Source organism: Neodiprion lecontei, chromosome 3 (genome assembly GCF_021901455.1).
Source record: "Neodiprion lecontei isolate iyNeoLeco1 chromosome 3, iyNeoLeco1.1, whole genome shotgun sequence".
NCBI classification, from domain to species: domain Eukaryota; kingdom Metazoa; phylum Arthropoda; class Insecta; order Hymenoptera; family Diprionidae; genus Neodiprion; species Neodiprion lecontei.
Genome location: NC_060262.1, coordinates 3,672,062 through 3,696,250, shown reverse-complemented (window position 1 = coordinate 3,696,250; position 24,189 = coordinate 3,672,062). Strand labels below are relative to the sequence as shown.

At 38.6% G+C, this 24,189-nt stretch overlaps 2 protein-coding genes across 4 annotated transcripts in view; one reads left to right on the top strand and one right to left on the bottom strand.

The window, feature by feature from the left end:
- The window catches only part of LOC107227254 (octopamine receptor beta-2R), a 169,405-nt gene that overhangs the window by 88,563 nt on the left and 56,653 nt on the right, over positions 1-24,189 (top strand). For 2 of the 3 annotated variants that reach the window (XM_046733602.1, XM_046733600.1), the window contains one exon: positions 3,720-3,775. The exons of the other annotated variant lie outside the window; for it this stretch is intronic. The gene's annotated coding sequence lies outside the window, so the exon portion shown is untranslated. The remainder of the gene's footprint in view (positions 1-3,719; positions 3,776-24,189) is intronic. 3 annotated transcript variants of the gene reach the window in all.
- LOC107227240 (facilitated trehalose transporter Tret1-like) lies at positions 9,672-13,411 on the bottom strand. The gene is made up of 6 exons (XM_015668333.2): positions 13,317-13,411; positions 12,783-13,035; positions 12,050-12,300; positions 11,558-11,959; positions 11,198-11,486; positions 9,672-10,361 (listed from the first exon to the last, which is right to left on the bottom strand). Exons 2-6 carry the CDS (start codon positions 12,883-12,885, stop codon positions 9,967-9,969), a joined length of 1,440 nt encoding a protein of 479 aa, XP_015523819.2. The 5' UTR covers positions 12,886-13,035; positions 13,317-13,411; the 3' UTR covers positions 9,672-9,966.

The window sequence follows — 24,189 nt, the reverse complement described above, 5'->3', positions numbered from 1 at the left end:
GGATTTTAGCAATTTCGTAGGATTTCGTTCACCGGATATACGATGATCGCAAGGATCTTATTCAAGACTTTTTGGCTGTGGGTATATTTTCGAAAATTTGGTAAAAATGTTTGATCCGTTATTGCGAGAACATTTGCAGGAATAAAAGAATTTGAAAGTAATTTCTAAGTCATTAATTCACCAGAATATTTTTATTCCAAAATCAGGCCAATCTTACATCGATTTTATGCGAGACTGATCAAACAATTTTTCCGATTCGGATTCAATTATTTTACAAAATAGAAATAATCAATCGACAAAAAATTGCTCGAACTATGATACCGACTCGACACGTAACATCGGAAATTTCAATATGCCGAACAATTTTGTAAGAAGCAGGGATCGAATTGTATTCGTAAGACTAACCTAACCTAACCTAGCATAACCTATCTTAACCAAACGGACACCTTTGTTGGCACAATGTCGGAACGCATTTCAGGAGATTGTTAAACTTGCATTACGATAATAGACGAGGACAAGAAAAATATTATTCTTTTAGATACAGCGAATAAAACGTTCGTGACATTTTACGGTCGTGCACAATTTTACATCATTGCTCGGTGTAAAAATATTCCCAAAGCAAACAAGCACGCGATGCCTCAACTTGCAAAATGACGTCAGCTTTAGTTATAAACTGTTGTAATAATATCGGCAAGCTTCTAAATTTCCATCAAAAAATAGTGATTACGATAAGCTTGAGCTTCTGCGAGCTTTCACGGTCCGTCGAAGAGTCAATTAAGTATAAGACTTTACCAGGCGCTGAAAAGACATGTTCAATTTGACGATTAGAGAACAGATAAAGCTGCAGGTTTCTACTACGGAATGATTAAGAAAACTGTAGGAATTATATCGCGGAACGATAAAATAACAACAAGCTAAACCGACAAACTAACTTGAATATTTTCTCTCAAGTATGAAATACGTTTGAAAATGATTCGAGAAAACAACAGAGAATATGTAGAAAATCTTACAGTCCCTCGGAACATTAATTTGGGTTTAATTTCGAGCTTTGAGCTCCGGTCTGACCGATAAATTTCAAATGAATCAAAAGTTATAATTATCATCATTCAATTCGAATAAATCTTTCAAAGTAATTGTTTCAAATAAGATTTCGAGAATTTCGTTTTCTCGAGCAAAAGCTCCGCTCAATTTTTTCCGTTCCAAAAGTTGAGAAGACTTGGGAGAAAACGAGAGAGAGAAAAAAAAAGAAATAAGTAATAATCACTCGCGGAAGCATCTGTTTCTCCGGGAGGAGCTTTTATTCCAAGTTTAATCGAACCGCTGATGGCGTGCAGAGCGAAGTCTGCAGGATGTGAAGAGCTTACTCCGAGAAGAACTTCCTTCACTGTGTCTCGAGCTTTTCCAAAGTCCTCCAGGCTGCAGCCTCGGCCGCAAGAGAATCGCTTCACAGAGCGTTCGGAGCCTTCTCTTCTTATATATCTCTCTGCAAATAAATATATCCGTTTTATTAATATCGCCGAGGCGACGGACGGACTTGCGGCCTTTACTTCAAAAGCTATATTGAGACCCCGGGCGAGTCGCAAGCTCCCGGGTTCTTCTTTCTCCCTTTTTTATCGTTGCATGTGCTGCCTTCTGTCTCGCGAATAAAACTTTCCGAACAAAAAGATGCGCAAATTGCAACGAAAGGAAAACACAAACAATATTTTCTTGTGTAGTTTATAACACAAATATTCAACTTTTTCATTTGACATTTCTATTCTCGCGTTACAAATCATTCACCCTCTGGCGAATATTTCAAGAAGTTGTTATCACGATCGTTATTGTTTTAAGATTTCATAAACATAATCAAGACTCTCTCGATCCATTTATGCATTGTTAAAACCAATTTTCGGTAAGTTTTTCATAATTTTTTTCTTCCACGCTTTTAGAAAGAACTTTTTTTCCACCATAATTCATACAAATAGTGAAAAATCGCGTCTCTCTTCGCACGATGCTCAACATGATCAAATGACAAATAAGAAATGTGGGAAAATACAAAAATATAAAGGAAAGGACGTAGAAAAAGGACGAAATTTAGTGATATTCTGATTGAGTATATACACCGGTAAAATGTTCAGTGTGTGGCGTGCCGCGGGGATGAGCAGGGAATTGCTACACATGGTTCTTGGATTTTATTGCACGTAAGCTCAAGTACAACGTGCGGGAAGTCGAGAATAGAAATGGAGAGGAAATTTCCCTCCGGCCATAACGCGTATATATATCTATATATATATATCCTTGAATGAGGAAAATTCATATCAACGTATCAGTTTACATTCACTCGATGCAATTCTCTTGTTACCATGCGTTACCGATGAAACACGTGTTCTCGTTACAGTTTTCAAAAAGTTTTCACGAAAACTAAATTTCCAGCACAATATTTCATCGTTACCTTCAAAAATCGCGATCAAGATTTAATTTCTATTTTCTTTACTTTATTGTTATCTCTGTTTTGACTTTTCGTCACCTTCGGTGTTATAAAAAGAGCATCGGTTTTGGTTGAAAATCATTTTTGGATAATTTCAACGAATATTTACGCTTTCGAAATTATAGAATCCGAAAAATAAGTTTTCAGAAAAATATCGGACAATTCTAGCGATGATCTCCGACAGGGTTGGACGAAAAAATTTGAAACTCGGAGGATTTTACAATCAAACGATGGGCACGAACAATTGCCATGTCCCGTTTAATTTGAACTCAAATTTCTGCCGGAAATAAATGTATTTTCAATATTTTATCGACAAACGAATGACATGTTTTTTCCAGTTTATATACTTAGTTAAAAAGAAAGACTTTGCAAATTTTTTGCTATTCAAAATTTTTTTATTTTAATACGTTTTCATTTAGCTGCCAAGTCCTACGAGTTTCAGATTTTCCTCACGACCATTTTTTGAAATCGTTCCTGTAGTTCCGGTGACGAAAAGTGTCGCGAAAAAACTGTTTTTCCGGCTTGTTTTTTTTTTTCCTCTTTTTTTGTGTAAAATTTTTTCAAAACAACAAAATTACCGTCTCACTTGTCGTGGGATGAACCAAAAAACTTCCGAGAAACAAATTCGATTCGGTAAAAATTTTAACATTTTTTTAAATACGCAATTTAACTGCAAAACTTACCGGGGGTTGAAAAAAAATTGTATACAGAAATGAGTCACGTTAGTTTACACAATGCTTTGCGGGAGAAATATTTATCGAGAGAATGGAATGTAGACGGGTCAAAGTCAAGTGTTGCAGGAAGTCTGCAGGCGAGTCGTAAAATTATACTCGATAATAAATCTTGTTATGACTACCTCTGAGCTTCGGCAGTTTGTAGTGATCGGTTTTCGTTATTTTTTTTTTTTATTTATTTATTTATTTATTTTTTGTTCCTTTTCATTCCTTTTCATTTTTTTTATTTCACCTTTGAGGCACCGAGTGTCTCGAAGAAATATGGTTCAGGAGAGAATGTCCGATTGATGGTCGTGAAATTGAACCAATGATGTAAAAAAACCAGTGATGTAAAAAAAAAAAAAAAAAAAAAAAAACTTGCGGAAGAAAATCTATAAGTATGGAACACCGAACACAGTTAGATTGTATGAATATTTATACAGATCGTACGAACATTTGTGTGACCGTGGACAATTTTTTTTACGAATAGCAATAACTCAACGTCAAGCCCAGTGTTTATTTTCACTTTTTTCTTACAGGTAGTCGGGAGTGTCCGTTTCAAGTTCCAGTTATAGAGAAGTTTAACTTGAAAAAGGTGAGCCATAGAATTTTCCCAGCTTTTATAAGACTTCGTATTTTCTGAATTTTTCTTTCTCCAGTAAAATATCTCTGAGGTGATTTTATATATAACACTTACAACGTCATCAGACTGACTTAGGCCATGAAATGACTGGGAATAACTTTCTTAACTAACTCGTGATTGCTTCGTAATGTAATTGGAACTCTCTTGATGAAAGTTGAGGCCAACTTTTTTCGCTATTTTTCATTCCTTTTTCTTTTTTTTATTCTTTATTTTTTTTTTTTGTTTCTTAGCGCTGCCTCTTCTCGTTCGCCATTCTTTTTTCAAAGCTCGAGTTAAGGAGCCGTGTATTCGAAATTTTTAATTGTCATCGAAGAACTTTATATCAGAATTTATGCGACAATTTTTCCCCATCCGCATACGAATAATCGACTTTTTTAAAAGTCATTTTTTTTTTTTTCCCCCTTTTTTGTCGGTAAAACTGTGAACTTTAGTCAGCGTAAAAAACAGGTGCGATTTTGGGTGACGAGGAACAATGCGAAATCACGATTCATGGGAATATCCACACATTTTTTATACTTACATGTGTATATATATTTTGGGGCGCGTCAGAGGAAAACGTGACCATAAAATTGTTGGTGAAATATCGCCGAAACGTTGTAGCCTGGCATTGACGTCGACCGGGAAGAATCACTGCCCGAATGTTATCCGGTACCTGTGAAAAATTGAATGTTCACGAGCGGTAGCAAACGTATATTTTATACCAAAAGATATTTTTAATTTTTCACCAAATTTGCAATTAGTTTTCACCACATTATAAAGCAATTCCTGATAATAGTAAATATAATTCATCCTATATGAGTGATTTTTTAAACTCATTGCTGCAGGCACAGTTTGTTGAAAATCATTATCAACGCCTAGTCAAGGTTCTGTTTTGCAAATGATTAAGGACTTTCCGTTCATCGGTTGAACAAATGTACTCACCTCATCAAAATCTGTCTCCAATATTCTTCAACGCAATCTACAATCGAGTTCAAACGCTGCCCGCAGACCTGAGAAATTATACTTTGAGGTAAATCGGTGAACCAATTAACGAAGGTGCAATAAATTAGTCTGTCGGTGAGGTTTGATAGTGCAAATCTCACTTGCGCCGCGGTTAATGACAAAGCTATTAAAAAAAAAAATTAAAATGATACACTCAGGATCAGGACGAAAATTGATCGACAGAGGCCGGAAAAATGAACATGCGAAGTCAAACATTCGTCGAGGATCAAAGGATTCTCCTCAGTCTCGATATTTAATTCGAAAATAAGCAATTCCGGTTAGTACGCTGTGAGTGTGAATTTAAAAAAGTTGTCGCCAAATTGAACAGCAACTTTGAAAACGTTGCATCCAGCTGACAACGATTGAAATATATCAGGACTTCGACTCGACGAAGTATTAACATTTCGACTCTTCCCGATGATCCCGCATTACCGAAAACAAAAAAGTGTAACGTGAATCATTACGGTTAAAAATTCCCTGGAACAATTATCCTGTAAATGGTGTTTGTTCCCGGTATAGCCTGAGGGTCGATTCAGCCGAATTAGCAAACCTTGCGGGCGGTTCGGATTTGAAGTGTCCTGATCGGATTTTCCTGGCTTTGATGAACAATTTTCAACCCCTAAACCCGGGGCCAACGAAAACTGATATTCCAGGTACAGATTTGTCGGCTCAAAAATTTCGGGGCGGAATAATTCTGAACAAGCGTAATAAACTGAAGAAAAAGATAAAAACAAATAAATAATTATCAACAAAGTCGACAAAAACGATAATAATCGTTAATCCTCGAGCTGTTTAAACTCGATTGTAACAGCAAAAGTACGCGAGAAAAATAACAATGAGTATCAAAGTTACAACGCGCGTTGAACAAAGTTCGTGAAACAAATCGTGCGAGGTTTGAAACTCGGCGTCAGAATTTAGCTTGCAAGCCTGTAATCGCTGGAGGGAATTATTGTTCAAATAATTCCTGTCTTTCCAGACACCGGCGACGACTACGTCGAGTAGCCTGGTACTCTTTAGTCGGTTAACTGCCCCCCGCCCCGCCCCGCGGGATGGTTAACCTTCCATTTATAAGGGTGCATTTTAAAGCGGATATGCGGAAAGGTCAGACGGTCAAGTCGGCAACTGGGATCTTGTATTCCACCCTCAATATCTCTTTGATCCTTCGCGATCCCGTCGTGTGTTGCTATTCAAGTGTGTACAGAATATTCGATCGACGATTTCGAATTTCTCAAGACGTTGACTTTTTTTCTTAACTTTTTTTTTTCATGTTTCAACTGACGCAATATTGTCGATTTTAACCTTTCACGATCGGATCGTCGGTACTTACGAAGGCAAATTGAAACGATGCAGTTAAAACGAGAATAAAAGTCAAAGGATATGGGGTTTGATCGAATATTTACACTGTAAGAAAAATTTGATTAAACACAACGCCCCGCCGGGTAGACTGAGAAAAATTTCATTTGTTATAGCAGCTAGAAAAATTCAGTAAAACAGGTATCGTTTAAAAAAAAACTTTTTGAATATCGTTGGTGTTACGGAAAACGAGCTACGCCTAACCATTTTGCGATATCGTCGATCCTTTTTTGGTAATCGCAACGCAAAATCAGTCTCTGAGGATTACTCTACTTTTTTAGTTCAATGAAAATTTCTCTCAGTGTTCATTTAATATTTATATTATTGGTTACATTTCTATTGGTGAATATGAAAAATGTTATGATAAATTTTTGTAATTTTTAGTTTTTATTTTCACTTGGTAATACATTTAAAAAATGGTCAATTAGACCCAAAAATTTTAGCGAACCCGCTGGGACATTTTTCTTTAACCGAGTATGCAAGGGTTGTTCTTGGAGAGAAGTGTGTCGGAATTTATTCGACCTCGTGCTTCGAATATCGGCTCTCTGTTTTCCATCGACGGTGTTTCGCCAGAAAAAAGTAAATCTATCGAGCGATGCGAAACAAGGAAACGCAACGACCAATAACGTGGATAACAGTGAATATGAAGCTGCAGAAAGGGAGAAAAAAGGTGAGGCACGTTTGCCTCGTGATCTAAAATTGTTTCCCCTCTTCCGTTTCAAATTCCCCATCATAACGAAACGTGTAGAGATTATTTGTCCGGGAATTCTGTGCGGAAATTTTTTGCGCTTGACGAAGAAAATGTTTTCCAGCTCAAGCTGAATTTTTCTTCACCACATCAAATCTTGCGATGGCTAGAATGAAGAATTAAAGTTATTCGCAGCGAACGATATATTTTTTTGATACCGAAGATCGAAGAAACATTTCGGATGAACAGTTCTTTTTTCTCAATATTTGTGGATTTAGAAATGTCTAATTAGAAAAATGAGGATTATCTTGTCTAGCTTCTACAGAGATAATTGCATGACGAGAAACTACGTTTCGTTTTATTCGGATGAATTTCTATGTGAATTTACTTCCTTACGTCTTGACGACGATGATCATTATCCGATGTAATACCGCACTACTAAGTAATTTGATAAAACGGGGAAAAAGAAACCGATAACGCGAATTTGAATCGACCATGAGATTCGCGCATTTATATTATATACCGACCGATTGTGAATGTATTTTATTCTCTGAAGTGTTTTCTGGCGATGTTTCACACAAAAAGAATGAAAGAAAGAAAAAAAAAAGAAAAAAGGGAGGATAAGAATAAAAAGAAAAGTTTGCACCTCTGTTTCGTCGAATATTCCGATTTATATGCTGAATAATAAAACAGACGAGGGATGGTAATAGAAAAAAATAACCCGGTTACACGTTCTTCTCTTTCACCGTATACTTTCTCTCCCCAGGCGAAATTCACTTCTCCCCAATATTCCTGTGCGGAATACTCGCCTCGTTCCCGTTTTCAACCAACCAACCGACCGACCGACCGACCGACCGTCGCGTCGCACGGTTTTCGAACGATAAGGGATAACGTGATCAGCTCGCCGAAGTACCCCACAAATGCTAACGTCGTCGGCAAAAGCTGTTCGAGCTTAAAGCTCTCAGCGAGACGAGAATGCGGCGAAAAGTCGGAAAGAAGAAGAAGAAGAAGAAGAAGCGCGCGATTTTAATGCCACGGATCTCTACCGAGATTGTCACTTTCGATTGTTACGTCTGGTGGGAAAAAATCAAACCAATGCAACCAGGCTGACAGTTGATCATTGATCGTATTTTTTCGCGTATCGATAGTGGAAGAGGTGTATTACCGATTATGTTTAACGAATTTATGCGACTCGAGTAATTCAAAAGCCCAAAAATAACGATATTTCTCCATTAAAGTCGAAAAGTTAGGTTATGTGGTGATAAAATGGCGTCGAAAACGAGACTCTGACGTCGTGAGGACATTTGCCAATATCAACTGGATCGCAGACTAGCGTTCTTCGACTGAGTCGATTTCAAGCAGACGAAATCGACGCCAGAGGTTCGACAGCTTAAATCGAGCTAACGAATCACGTGGCTCACTGTGTACGTCATCGAGTCAAAGTGACAGAACCATGTGACAAACCCACGTGACTCGTTAGCTTAACTCCAGGTATCGCGGCGCTACTGTCAGTCTTTGGGGCTTCCAATCGGCACAAGTCTATGAAAATGTGGTCGAAACAGGCGTGGCTCGACCCATCGGTTATGATAATTGTTTGCGATGATTTTTTGCGAAATTCCGCGAGACTCGTAGGTTCAATTAACACGCTTAAACGTCGTGCAACAACCAGGTGGGCAGATGAAAATCGAGTCGAGTTGCAGGGATGATGACACAGATCCCACGGATAGTCTCGTTATATTTAGCCAAGCGGTGTGAATTGGCGAGCATCAGCTGCTGGCAATATATAACATGTATGATAGAGCGGTGGGCAATTCTTATCTCTTGGATATAGGCCAGGAAGTTCCTGTTCAGTGTGATTCGAATTTCTTTGGGTTCTCTATGCCTGTTCGCCTGAAAGTTTTCGCCTTTCACTTGACGCTTTCACGCGATGCTTCAGGTACACAAACCCACTTCGATTTTCAAGAAAATCTTCAAGGGTGCTTAACGGATTACAAACTGGGCTTAAGTCCTGATACACCGCGATAAGCGCTCCTCGATTCATTATCACCCTCTAACGACGCGATTTCTCACCGCACCGTCGAGTCGAACTTCGCTAAACTCAAAATTATTCGCTTTGATATTGCATGGGTGCAAGATCAGAGAAACTCGACGAAAATTATCGACCCACTCAGATTTATATCACGCTCCTGATCCAGTCTAGTCTCAGACTTCGAAACGTGCTACTGAGGTCACGAAATCGTCGCCTCTAGACGAAAATGAATCAGTGAGTAAGTAAACGGATAAATAAATTGACAGTTGGATCATCGGAAGACAAGATGTGGTCTGATTTCTGTCAGGCAGATATTAACAATCTTAGAAAACATTGCACTTCTTATTTTACAAATTTTTCCTGAAAGGGACGAGCCAGTATCGAGTATTAATATTGTCGACGGTTATAATATATTCACTACCGAAGGTTTGCGATGTATTTCGATACTGTTCACCATACACCTTTCATTGAGGCATTTGATTCAACAAAATCGAACTACCGACGCACCTTCTTCAAGCCTAACAGCGATTTCGTGAGGACGACTTCACTGTTCATAGTTCTCGTATATTCACCGTAAAAATAAACGATGAGTGAATAAGATACTCAAAGTACCGTAAAACACTTCCAAAAACAGCGAACGGCTGAATCAATGATATAAAATTGAAGACTCGGTGAGTAAAGTGAGGATAAGGAATGAAATATGAGAATAATAAAATTGGTATGGATCCAAGTAGTTTCCGGTAAGAAAAACGCTCCGAGCAATAAAACAAGTTGAGCAGAAACTACGACTGTCATGACGTGCTTTATTTATCCATTTTTTTTTCTTTCTCTCTCTCTCTCTCTATCTTCTATTTTTCATCTATTTTTTTTTTTTCTTTTGTACCTATCACAACACATTTATTGGCGGTCGGGTGTATAATAAGCTTAGTCTAGCGTATTTTATGGTTCTATTAATGTGCAGACGCGGAGTTTATTCCACTTCTCCATCTTACGTGACGTTGTATCGTTTACTTTCGTTTAATGTACCCATATACATACATACTGTGGCGAAAAACGTAGAGTGTTTCTTTGTATGCGCGACGTACGACTCGGTCATAACTCAGAGGAATCTTCGGGAATGCCCACTGCTCCGTCTTGAAGGTCGATCAGACTTCTGAGCTTTGTCTCCTTGATAAAAACCAGAGTGAAAATGGCCCCGGCCCAAGACATAACACCGAAAAACCACATCGTCTTTGCCTCGCCCATGCCGTCGAGCATCTCGCCGAACAATAACGTCAGTGAAAGGGATGCCAGCCAGTTCAGTACCGCCATCGTTATCGCGGCTTCGAGCTTCACGTGAACCGGAAATATTTCACCCAAAAGAACCCAAGCGATCGGACCCACGCCTAGGCTGAACGCCGCGAAGAATAACGCGATCCAAGTCAGAGGCATCCACGATATTGCGTCCGCGAATTCCGGATCCTCTTGTTGTACGTTGAAAAACCATCCTGTTGGATAACCAGAAACAGAAAAGTCACTTTTCGGAAGCTTCGTGACGCTTTGGCGGTGTGCTTCGACGTCGTTGTCAAAGATAACAACGGTTCACCAATCTTCGAGTCGGATTCATACTTGATAAGAAATCTATGGACCCGAAGTCTTGAGTTCTTTAGACTCAATCGAAGCCAATTGAGTACCCTACTTGACAGTACACCGAATCGTCTGAATTCACTCGAAGTTACTTCAAGTCGCTTAAGTTCATGGAAGGTAATCCTTCAAAGTTACTCAAATAGTCGTAAGTTCGTGAAGTCATTCAATCGAGCATTTTAATTTAGGAGTATGACGTACGAATGCCTCATGACGGAAAGTTAGAATATACTCGCGGTAAATTTTATCGGAAGACGAACCACTAGATGTCTGTCGCTTTGACGGCATAGTCGAATGCGTCACAAGGATTTGAGGAGAAAGTGACGTTTCTATAACTCTTGAGCGACAGGGTATCGACACGTGTCGAATTGAACGATCAAAAGTTGAACTCTGCGAGGCTGTTACATTGTGGCAAATGACGTTCATAAAAATTTCACCCAAGGTTAAATCCAATACTACAAGGGTGACTCAGACGGACAACCAACGCATTTCTGGCACGTCGTGTTTGTTTTTGGGAAAACAGAGGACGTATCGCGACTTCATTTCTCTTTTTGCGTAACTTGTGTCTCTGGGCGTTATTCGATAAATAAATTCGGAACCAAAATATATAGGGCGCGATTTTCACGAAGCAAAAACAACGTGCTTTCGACCAGTGAACGACTTCCAACCGAGAATCTGGCCCGAGGCAAGTCTGACTCACCGAGCAAAAACATGAAGATTCCCATGAGAGATGAGGACGCGACCAGCAGTACCTTTCTTCCTAATATGTCGATCAGCACGGCTGCCAGGATGCTGGACACCAGTTGTGCCGCTCCAACAACGAGGGTCTGCTGACTCGAAGTGATGTCCGCCGATCCACTGACCTTGAACAGCGCTAGGGTGTAGAAGATGAACGGACCTATACCGCTGAACTGATGCATCATCATAAGTCCAAAGGCCCCCAAAAGACTGCGGCGAACCTGCTTCTCCCTGAGGGTATTCAGGCTGACCTGATCGATCCGAGAATGATTTTGTAAAAGCTTTTCCGAATAGAACCGGCCGGTCTCAATCTGCGACTCACTTGCTTCGATTCCTTGATGGCGACGAGCTGCTTCAGCTCTTCCATTTCCGAATTAAGCTCGGGGTGATCTTTGCCCCGGAATAACTGGAGGGAAATTTTTGCCCTGTTCTCGTTTCCGGTGAGAAGATGGTACGTCGGACTTTCGGGCAACAGAATTGCGAAGGCCACAGGCGCCGTTGTGACCGTGCATATCAGACTGTACAACCAAATCGTCTTTTCCAATTCAGTCAGCTCGGCTACCAGATAGGCGAACATGATTCCCAGGTTTATCAGAACCTGGAAGAGCGCCAGGAGACAACCGCGTATCCTGCGGTCCGCGATTTCCGTCACGTAGATTGGGACCAGGACGCAGAAGGTGCCGCTGAAGCCGCACAGTATCCTTCCGAAGAGCATCAGGGGTACCTGGAGTTCAAGAATGCATAAAGGATTAGGCGTGTGGAGTGCGATTCGTGGCTCGTCTCGGTCCGGTCGTAATGACGATTACCCGATTACCGTCTGCCCGGCGAAAACGATGCAGCTCCAACCCAAGAAGAGAATCGGTACCGTCATCATCATAGCTCCAATGCGACTGAACGCCCTCAGGACAAACGGCAGTAGCATCAGACCCACGCAAGCTCCCAGGTTGAATATTCCGCCCACCAAACCCAGCGCCAACGAGTCAGCGTTCACGTAGTTCTTCATCGACTCGCTGCTGCTAGAGTTCCAGCCCAGACTGACACCCAGCGAAAAGCCTCCCAAAGAAGCTGAAGGATGGGAAAAATCGAATACCAATTCTGATTAACACGTAAGTCAAGTCGTGTCAGTCCGGAGCGTTGGTGATCTGGAATGTTAAATAAAACTCCAGATGATCAAAACTCTGGATCTGGGTCGAATCTTTGTATGGTTGAGACTCTGAATTGGTAAATCTCTGAACGATCAAGGCTTCCAACAATCAAATCTCCAAATGGTCAATACTTTGAATGGTTGAATCTTGGAGTGTAGTCAAAACTCTTGAATGGCCTGACTTCCGGATGATAAAAGGTTCGAACGATCGGACGACCGAAAGTGTTTGAGACTGATGTCAACGCAAATTTGTTCAAACTAATTAAAACCATTCAGAGTTCGTTGAACCTCAATTTTGACTATTAAAAATAGCGTATCCGAAGCCTTGATCGCGACGTGAGGAAACGATTGTAGAGCGTATTTCTAGCTATCGGAAATCGTCGATCCGTGCAATTTATCTCACCAACAAATGCCGCCAGGTATTGTTTCAGGATTCCCATCCCTTGGTCCGTCACACGATGACGAGGGTTATTCGAGGTACGATCTTCGTTAATTTGCACTGACATTTCAAGTGAGCGGTGAACGATCTGACGGTATTGAGCTGCCTGGAGGTTAGCCGCATATTATTCCCTGACCTGCGGCAGTTTGGAAATGCTCTCGATCCGGCGGTCAGATTATATGGTGCATTACGTCAACCAGCGAGCGGAGCGCGCGTGCTTTTTTGAAAAACAACAAAATGGTTTACGCGCGAGTCATTTGTCATGAAAAGTGAAGTTTACTGCCGATTGCAGGTGACTGCAACCTTGCAAACGCGATGCGTGCCTCTGACCTTCGATTATGCATTTCCAATCTCTCGTGCATCGACTTGGAATTTAAAATAACGTTTCAACTTCTCTTTTAGATAAGTTGATCGAGACCTTGAATCGCATGGTGCGTGCTGCTCTATGAGTATTGGAAAGTTTTGTGGACTTCTTAAATTTAAATTTGGGCTGATTACCTGAATAATGTTGTTGGTGAAATCGATGGAGTTCGTTCTCCTAATTTCTGAACCGATTTCTTTCATCACAGGTATCGTTAGAAAAAGCGAGTGATGATATTTGTTCATTACTACATGAGGAAGTAATCTTTGTTTTCTGCACATAATTATCTCATAAGAATTGCGCAACCTTAATTTTCCAAGCGATCGTTTTTTAGCAGTTTCTGTATTTATTTATCCGTACATTGTTTTACTGATTGCAACGAGCATTTAATTTCTGCTCACATCGTCCGCCGATGATGAATAACCGGGATTGCGTTTCGCAATCACGAGCGCATTCGTAAGAAACTACGACCTTACGACTTTGCGGCTGTGCATAATCCGGGAATACGACTAAACGTAATGATGTCGAGGTATCTAATTTTCTCAATTAATTCCGCACCGATGAAGCCTCGTCATTACGGGGTGACGATTGGTCATAATCGTTGCGTGATGCATGTGGCTGCGTGAAAATCAATTCTGTAAGTTTCAATATAATTCACCTTCTATCGTATGCAATTTTCTTACGTACACCGCATTCCAAGCAATCGTCTTATGCTACGATAATAACGAAATTGCACTCGTCTAGCAATATTGCAGCATCCGCGTGACAATTATGAAAAATAGTCGGAATCTTTTCATATTTGTATTTTTCAATCTTCCATTATTCGAAAAATTGCGTTGCATTTTGTAGTTTATTCCTTCCGAATCCTCATTTGGTGTATATTTTTAGTCGCAAGCAATTTTGACGACTTGCAGTCGAATATGAGCCTTACAGACTCGAGGAAAAAATTGCTACCGAATTGATCGCTTCTCTTAAAAAATTCAAAGCGTTTTTGTTCGTTTATTTGCATGAGTTTTATCGGTTTTTTTTTTTTATTTTCGTTCCCGCAATCGCGACAACGCGATATTGGCGGAATTTTGTGAATTCGCGGCAATTTTACTTCGTATTATCTTTATATCGTACGACGCAAATGTAACGAAACTATTCGTGTTATTCGGAACATCTCGTGTAAACGAGGAAACCGACATGCTTTCGTTTCCGTTATTGAATAGTAGTGAGAATGGTCAGCGTGCAACAGCTACGAATGATAAGCACGAGTTTAGTTCTGCAGAACTGTGCGGAGAACGTCGGAAACCGAACAGAGGAAGCTGCGGGGATCTATTCTCGCCTCGGTGTAGAGATAAGTTGAGGTACTGGACCGAAGTTCGTTTAAATAAAAATTAAAGAAAAAATGTGGCGCTATTTAATGCGAGGAAAAACTGAAACTCGAATCGAAACCCGAATTTCTTTCATCGTACACCGTTAATTCGACTCTGTTAATTCAATTTTTAGACAATTATTGCAGGTTCGATAAATTTACTTAACGTTGGTATAAAAATTTGCAAAAATTTTTGAAAATTCATTACTCAATTCTTTGAATGATATTCTCCGTGCTGTGGTATTTTAATTCAATTTTAAAAATGAAACTCGTGATCATTTGAAATAATTTTAATTTACTCTAAAAGACACAAATAGATTTAGTTATCATCTATCGAGTTGTAAACTTGTTTGCGGTATTAAAAATCAAGTCCCACGTGAAATTTCAACGTCCTATCAAAATTTCAACTCGTGCGGTTATTTAAATACAGTTGCAAATTAGCCGAACAACAAAATTTCAAAACCTTCCAGTCACAACGACGAACGAGAGTTCGAGAAAATGTCAGAGCGATGTGGTTGATGTCACGAGCACCTGTTTTTCCCCGAGTATAGACGTCTCCTTCGAGTTATTTCGGACTTATTTATCATTTTCCGCTTTATTCTGGAAGTCCGAAGCTTTCGTGTCGCGCAGTGATTTTATAAATAATCAGCCTACCGCTCTCTTGAAATCAACATCATAGGTGGAGGCGAAAGTGAATGACGAAGGGGAAAATAACAAACGGTAAACATCGCTCGAGATTGGACGAAAAATCTTATTTTTTATCAATTTTAACGAAACTTTATACGCCTGAGACTAAGATTTTTCTTCTCATTATTTGCAGCGAGCCTGATTTTCTTTGTATCTTCGAATGAAATTGAGCGTATTGTACGTGTATGGCAAAAGCGATGAACACATGTCTAGCTGATTATACCGGTGAAATTAATTACCGATGATATTTGGAGCGCGCTGGTAATTAATTACAACGTTCCGCGACTGACTTCGATGATCGATAGTCACCCACCAAAGTCCCAACCAACCGCAGGCTATCATCCCATAGTCTATAATTTGAGCACATATTGCATTCACGTATGCTCATAGTCAATTTTGAATTTTGCACCCTTTGCATCGATCAATATTTTAGCCAATTGGTATTTAGTAGAATCGCGCGATTCCACAGAAATACAAAAAATTTACCTAAAGCAGACAGATTTTGACATAAACTGGAGTATAAAGCGTTGGATCTCTTGTTACTATTTACCGTTCCTTTTGTTGCTATCTACTGATCGTAGCATCTGTAAAAATGGCTTGAAATTATCATGAGCACGGAATTCTGGGAATCGTCGAAAAAATTTACAGTTACGTGACCCTTCGTTAAATCCTGAAAGAAATTGTGACGAATTAGTAATATTGAAAGGTGGAAAGACGAAGAAAAAAACCGTTACGAAAAAATTTGTTTCGGATTCCGGAAACATGATGTAAATGAACTGAGAAATTTCTTTTTCTCTCTTCAGATGATTAATGATAAACGCATTGCTGCTTATAAACTTTGCACGTAGAATGTCTTTTACATTACATATGCGACAAATTGTGATAAAACATGTGTCGTTTAAACCGCGTTTTGACGTGAAGAACGATAAGCGCCATCAGTTTAACTGCCCAACGATTTATAAAGATAGATTACGAATTAAAGCGGAAACAAATTTTTAATATCAATTGAGCTAACGTATCCATCGATCATGAATTTTTTAGATAAAAATCCTGTCAGTGAACGTAGATTACAAGACGTCGGGTAAAGGGAAAGGAGGGAAAAAAAAAATAGAAAACACGTATTATACGTTACGTATAATACGATTCGACGGTAAAATTGTCCTCGGTTTTGACGTCATCGCCACTACGCGGCAATGCCGCAGCACACTCGGGCTATCGCCAAACCGTCAGCAAATTCATGCCAACGTTCCCTCGGATATACCGGGACAACCTCTTGAAACTTGAAAATGAACCGCGCACGCGCGAGTTTTATCGGCTGTTCTCGCAGGCTGGCCAACCCGAGTTTTCAGCCGTCAAACTGTTTCTGCCGGCGATGTGGTTGATACGATTTTTCGAGGTTAGAATCTCAAATAATCGAGGCAGTGACTCGGAAAGGTTTCGGGAGCATTTGTTATCGGGTCGTAAAGTTGATTCTTCAAAGAACGGTCGGAATTCAACGCTTCTGCTCTTTGAAAATTCAAACGCATACATTTTGCGTAGGTTGGCCGGCCTGCATCGCGGACAAGAATATCGCTGCGGGAAGATTTCGCCAGCCAATGAGATCGAATTATTTGGCGCATGCGCGGTTCATTTTCAAGTCTCAAGATATCGTCCCGGTATACGTTATACGCGTAGAGACGTAGAGATATGTGTATAGATATACATGTGTGTACGTACATCGTACAGAATGAACTGAGATAAAAACGGGCTTTGGCAAATCGTGACCTGGGTAACATGACGTTGGTCATAGTAATTACGAGATCAAGAGGCGCGGTTTTCATTCATAATCAGTTTCTTGCCGCGTCGTGCAAACGTCATCTTCACGGACTCGTGATATACCCTCAATTATCGTACCGGTATAAAAATACGAGGCGTTGTTGAACGACTCTCTAGTCGAATAGTTGAAGAATAGAGAATGACAAGATTGTAATATCCGAGGGATGTTTCGCTCGAGGAAACAGGGTGTCGACATCGTTTGAAATCACTATGAAAACATTAATATTGAAATAAAATTTTAATCTTCGTAAGCGAGGTTGGGCTGAGATTCCAAATTTGAAAGGTTCTGAAATTGCCAAGTTCCGAATATTTTAGTAGCGAAAGATAGAGTGAAGAAATCAAACTTTGACGAAACATCAAAGTCTGGAAATGGTCCTAAATCCGACGCTCAAAGTTTCTGAAGTGCAAAATGCCGGAAGGGTGTAACTCTGACAAGTCAAAGTTTCGAAAGTGCGCAAATGAGAAAATTTCAAAAGTTGAAACATCGAAATTTTGAGTGATCAAAGATTTTCAGTACTGTGAATTTTTGGCTTAGTGAAATGTCACCACTTTGATCCTTGTTTGTTACGGATTTTCGGTATTTTCATGTTTGGAATCGTGGTCATTTTTATTTACGATATTTCTGATCCGCACTGGGTGATAAATAATACAACATTTTGTCGACAAGCGTAGACAAGAATTTTTAATCAGACGCGATTTACGTGTCAGACGGTTTTTTATCTCGTTTCAAATATTTTTTCTGTTTCTAAAATAAGAGCATGACGAAACTGAGGAAAACTTCAAATCGCGTGAGTACAGCCACGGGAATTCGAGTTGGAATTTATCCTATCTCTATGAACTTGTCTATGGCCTCTATGGGATTCATACTCAATTTTCTGATAACACCGCGACAAGGATTTGTGGTCTAAAAATGTATTCTACGATGTGAAATATTTTCTTCACAATTTTCAACCGGGTTGCATAGAATTTCTACGGTGTAAAGTAAGAGAAAAGTGGAAAAGAAAAAAAGGGTACAAGAGTCACTGTATCGAATTTACCAAGACGCAAAAATCTGTTTCGCAAAATTGCAAATCGTAAAAAAATTTCAAAATGCAGAACAGTCAAAATATGAAATGAATAAAAGTATAGCATGATAAGACAACAGAATCGTCAGAATTTAGAATCAGCGTCAGTTCTTATTTTTATTCATTCGGAATTTTGACTTCTTTTTTGACTTCTATTTTCGATATTTTAAAATTCTATAAAAAATTCCGATTTTTCTACATTTCTCTATCACCACGAGGAAACAGTGTCTTTATATTTATAATTTTTGACTGAATAAAAGAGTAAATCTAAACTACGAGGACAAAGCTTTCAAATTAATAATTAAACACTCGAAAAGCCAAGCCAAATTTTAAAGAGAGACGATATAAAATTCAGAACATTAAAAGTGAAATCAAAAAATATAGTGCCTCGACGAAAGACAGTTATTGACAATTATTTATAATTTCAACAATATCCACCAATTTTAACAATATACATTATTTTAAACAATATACACATGGAATGAATGAATGAATTTTAAACCTAATGACGGCTCATGTTTGATATACTTATAAATGAATTAAAATTTCACTCTACTATTCAGACTTTATAAAAGATTTTTAATATCGACTTAGCCTAATTTTTAATTTTCAAAATAGTATTACACCATTTTGCGCTATTGTCGATCCTTTTTTGGTAATTGCAACACCAAATCAATTTATTCGGTTTACTCTACTTTTTTAGTTAAATAAGGCTTTAACATCAATTTATTGTTGCACAAGCATTAAATTTTCGCAACAGTTGCAAGAAAATCTAGCAACAGTGATCGTAATGAGAAAGAATAGTAACGGATACTAGACTTTCCATTAACAGCTAGAAAAATATTTTTCATTTTGTACCTAGAGCTATATTTTGTCGATTGTGGTAAAAAATGAAAATAGTTAAGGCTTGAGCGGTAACCGGAACTAAAAATTTCTCTCAGTGACTGTATCATATTCTCTGTGCCAAAGTATGTATGAACAATACAACACACATTACTGTAGAAATTCTGCAACGTCATGCAGTACTCCTATCCTTACCGACCGAGTAAACTCACCCTTTTTTCCCTATATTAAATAAATAAACGATCGGAAAGGGTTAAAATTTCGACGTCGCATCGATGCTTTATTTAATTATACACATAGGAAGACAAACGGTGAGTTTGTTCGGTCGGTAAAGGTAGAAATATTACACGACCTTAACATTAGTGGCAAGTTTTTTTTCTCCAAAAAATAAATTTAACCTGTTTTCGTATCCTGTTATCGAACGGTTCGAAGTGTCTTTAATTTTTGCTGTATCCGGACGGCCAATTATCGCAAAATTTCTACGGATGAATTCAGCCTCATCGCGCCCACGTGTCACATGGATCTGGTGGGAATGCAACTTAGTAGGTACTTGAGTACATCCACATGTGTGACGGCAGAAATTGGGCTCTGACAAAGCCGAGGTACGGAACAAGCAGAGCTTTGCGTAACGCGTGCAGTCAATTGGCTATTACGGTACAGTGGACCCGTACAAATTGAGGTTCGTAACGCAATCAACAATTGAAGCAACCTGGTTTTCATTTAAGCCTACCATCCGTATACGAGACTGCCTCGCAAAGCAGAGACATGTTTACTTGATACGGACAAACGCCTGACCAAGTCTTCGTAAGTTGTTGGGAAAGAAATCGCAATATGCGATATTCCATCATCGGTTAGCAATTCGTACGTGATTCCAGTAACGAGCTTATCCGAGAAGCAGTAACTTCGTAGCGTTGACCGGTTGTTACCAAAGCACCGGATCAATGTTCGGTGCAATGTTTGATGATAACAAGGTGATAAGTGAAAGAAAAAAAGAAACATTTGTTTTAGTTAATTTGTAGGAAACAGTCTTTTCGTTGGGATGATTCATCGCGGAGTGAAAAGGAATGAATCTGATAGATCATCTTTAAGCACTTTGAAGAAATTTCAAATTAATGATTCTGTCGATATTCAATGTTTGACTAATGTTTGATGATGAAAGGAGTAAAAGTTATCAATTTTTGACCGCCTGACCTCGGGTGGGGGTAGGAAATCTGAAAAATCGAAAATCAGAATGGCCAGAATTCCGAATTTAACAATCTCGAATAACAAATATGAGAGAACAGATACTATCACAAATTTTAAGTCCCTAATGGTGCCGAATAAAAAGCTGCAATTTACCTCAAATGTATTTAGTAGAGTTTTCATTATCATCCGAACTCACTTACGTCAGAAAACGTTAATCCAAGAATTCAGTGATGCGGAATTTAATAATGTATAGAGTCAATGTTCCAGAGAACGAATTTGTAGAAAGCTTCGTATTCTCAAATGTCCAAATATTATAAAAATAAAAGTTGGAACTTGATCATCCAGAAACGGCGGAAAACAGATATCCGGAATGTAGAAGGGTCGTTATTCAGAATCGTACAATTCTAAAAGATCGGTATTCCGAAAGTAACCGACTAATCTATTTTGACTTGCAAAATGTTTTTTATACAGAATCAAAGAAATTCTTAGTTGCATCGGGCGTATCCTTTTATCTGCAATATCTTTGTCTCATTAAAAGATTGAATACGACTTTTGATATCGTAAACTTATATTTCTTGGCTTCTAATACGATATGAGTTATCGACTCTTCCGATATATTGCGATTCTTCATTCCGACGATTCCGACACGCTGCAATTCTGTATTCCAAGCCTTCTATGAGATTACTACTCGGAGTTCTAACCGTTCTGATACTTGATCCTTCGCATTTATGAATTCGAATAGACGAAAATTCTACTTTACGATCCATCCGAAGGTTATTTGTTTGTGTTTGCCTCATTCTGCCAATGGCCTTTCGAAATTTTCACCAGTCGTGTATTTTAAATTGTATAACTTTAAATTTCGATACTTTTATATTTTATTTCCATTATTTCTGGCTTAGCGAAGATTCACCAGTTTGTTTCATCGCGATTTTGAGTTTTCGATATATTTACGTATTTATTATTTTATTCTGATTTTTGGTTTATCTTATTTTCTACCCGGCTTCCCTGACCTTCCCAATTAACGACTCTTCTCTGATTCGCGGAACGTTTGACTCGAGTTGATAATTCCTAACAGTTATTCCAATTTCCGAGTTGACTCGATCGAGTTAATTGCGAGTCAAAGGCCTTCTCGTTAACACAATCGAGCAAGAAACAAGTAAAAACAGTGGATACAATCGTAAACAAGACGAGAAGGAGTGTCTTCTACTATTGCGCACGGTGAAAAGATGCATGGAAGCGGCGTTTTTCATTTACCAACGTTGCACAATTTACCTCTGAACAACTCACGGTAGTCATTAACAGTGTAAAAATATCCAACTCACACGCGGTGATTTATGCCTACTTTGGCGTTGCGCAATGCCATCAAGAAACGCGTGTTCAACCGTCAATTACACTATCGACGAACAGCGCCCGACGACGATAAGACCTCTAAGGTGAGCCGTTATATGCTCGCCAACTTTGCCAATCGTGTAATTATTACAACCAGCTTACGCGAATCGTCCGCGCATGCATAACGCGTCCCTCTCACACACAAATATGCGTATATACGTACCGGAATTCATACGCAATTCGCATCATAGATCATTCGATCGTACAGGTATTCAGGTACTGCGATCTCACCGGAAAAGTTGCCGGAAAAAAAAAAAATAAAAATTACCTCCTAACCTATCGTAGGTTACGTACATAGATCATTGTTGTAGATGTTAAAGCGAGCTCGAGACACGCGACTTGATGTTAATCTGGAATTCAACTTTATGTAATCAGAGAATGTCAACCTCTTGACCTTTTCCGTACGCAGTTCAATTTCATTTTAATTAATTTGTTTCTCGTTACTTGTTCTTTTTATACTCTCTCATTCCATTGATGCCTTTCTTATCGTAAATTATACTCGAGTTGTTTTTTTTTTTTTTTTTTTTCTTCGTTTTTCTTTCTTCTCTGTTTCTAACGAATCGAATATTTTCTACACATTCGAATATTCTCACACCGAAGTATAAATGAGATCCGCGGTACGAAAATTTCAAAGTGACAGAAAATTCACGTTTTTGGATATAGTGTGATTTTGACGAGTATGTCATGAAACTTTTGAATTGAAAACTCACGTACAACTTTTAGTTTCAAATGTTATGCGTACTGCGGTTGTTGTCTGGAGGCTGATGCAATTTTTTTGAATGTTTTTTTTTTTAAGAATAATTAAAAGAAAGTGGAGAGATTACACGAAAGAAAGAGAATATTTTAATTAATCTCAGTGAGTTTGATTGCAATCTCACCGCTGTCCTTTTTTTTCACAAACTGCGTCGAAAAATCGAACAACAAACTCGCAGGGTTTAATTTCATCTTAGATAACAATTTTTCGTTAAATTCGCACAACTCGGCAAACAAGAATATGACAAACGGTTTTTTTCATCAATCAACCGAGTAAAATTTGCGAAAGATTCGAGAATGGTGAAAAATGTGCAATTGTCAAAGATTTCATATTTCGAGGTTTGACTTTTTTTTATTTCCAACATTCTCCACGAAGCGAACGGCAAATATATGTTACGTAGAAACTTTGTTGGTACTTTTACCTCTTGACTTGTATTTTTCTTGCTTTCTCTTATCAGGCTGGATCAGGAAGCAGGAAACCGCACTGTTAAAGAGTTATTCTCGGTGCAACTTATTAATTTTTAGGTCGCGATCGTTACATCATCACGTCGCATGAAGAGGTGAAGAAAAAAAAAAAAAAGAAAGAAAGAAAGAAACAAACGAAGAACAACACACACTCTCATTTTTGAATGTAAATTAAGAAATACTCACACACGCACCGTAATTCGACCTGTTCGAAGTTCGAGTCATCGAAAATGATTGTCCGCCTGACCCGATCGAATGAATCAACTCTGAATCAGATTCACTCATCGTCCAAGGCGGAAACACTTGATTATGCGAATATCCCCGCTGTTCATTAAAAGATATCGATGTTAATCGCGTATTAGAATGTTATTACATGTCTGACCCGAGCCATTAAGAAAGCAAAATATTCTCTCACTCCTTATTCTTCTTCACTCAAGGTTCGAGCATCGGAATTTATATTAGTTAATATTTAATATACACTGATGTTGGTTACAATGATTTATGATATTGCACGTCAGAACCAAATTTAGCATTCGCGGATGAGGCGACTAATAGTATATAATATAATAAACGTCTCTCGAAATTTGCTTTGGCGCCAATTCATACCGGCGTAATTGGAAAATAGAGCAGATTGATTTTTCATCTCCGAGGAGAATGTTGAAATTACAAAAATATAGGCGTAACCGCGTTCTGAGATTTGCACAAAAGTTCCGCGGTAGAATTTCCTGTTGACAAAGTTTCCTGTCTGTCGAAGCGAAACAATTACGCGCCAGTAATTATTGAAGATGTCTGTATTAGCGAGGTATGAATTTTGCATTGACAATCGGTTTTATCGCAAATATATGCACCGATCGACGGATAGATTACACCGAGATTTGCATCAAGATTGTACTAAATAAGACTCGACCGATTTGAACGAATCGTTTACAACGCTGTTGACAGGGACGAGTTTTCTTCAATTATTGCAAGTGAAACCTTGTTTATCATTATTTTGTGATTAGTAGAATCGGAAAATTCAGTTGAAATTTTTATTTCAAAACAATTAAAACTCCAAGAATGGAATACGAATCGCGTTTCGAATTTATTTAGAATTGGTAGACAAATTTTAAGGCCCGTAACGATACTTGGTGAGAGATAAAACTTTGTTAAATTTTACGAAATACGAATATTGGGTGTCAAAAGTCTCGTGAAAATGGAGTAAAAAAAAATCTTGCGACTTGGTTTAAAATTATTTGAAGTTGGTTGAAATTACGAATATTCATTTGAAATCGCATTGTGAAAGTGTTTGGCTAAGATTCTTAAGAATTGAGAGCACGTGTCTCATTTTAAATATTGGGAGGGTGAAAAAGCAAGAAAAAATTGATACCGATAAGAAGCGATTAAAAAAAATTTCGAAACGCTTGAGACTGTGAAATCAAAAAAGGTTCACGTAATGAATCACCGTAATCGGAA

Coding starts and splice junctions, on each gene's coding strand:
- LOC107227240 (XM_015668333.2), bottom strand. CDS start 12,885: ATGTCAGTGCAAATTAACGAAGATCGTACCTCGAATAACCCTCGTCAT. Junction 11,487..11,557: donor CCATCAAGGAATCGAAGCAA/GTGAGTCGCAGA, acceptor CGGATCGATCAG/GTCAGCCTGAATACCCTCAG. Junction 10,362..11,197: donor AATCTTCATGTTTTTGCTCG/GTGAGTCAGACT, acceptor GTTATCCAACAG/GATGGTTTTTCAACGTACAA.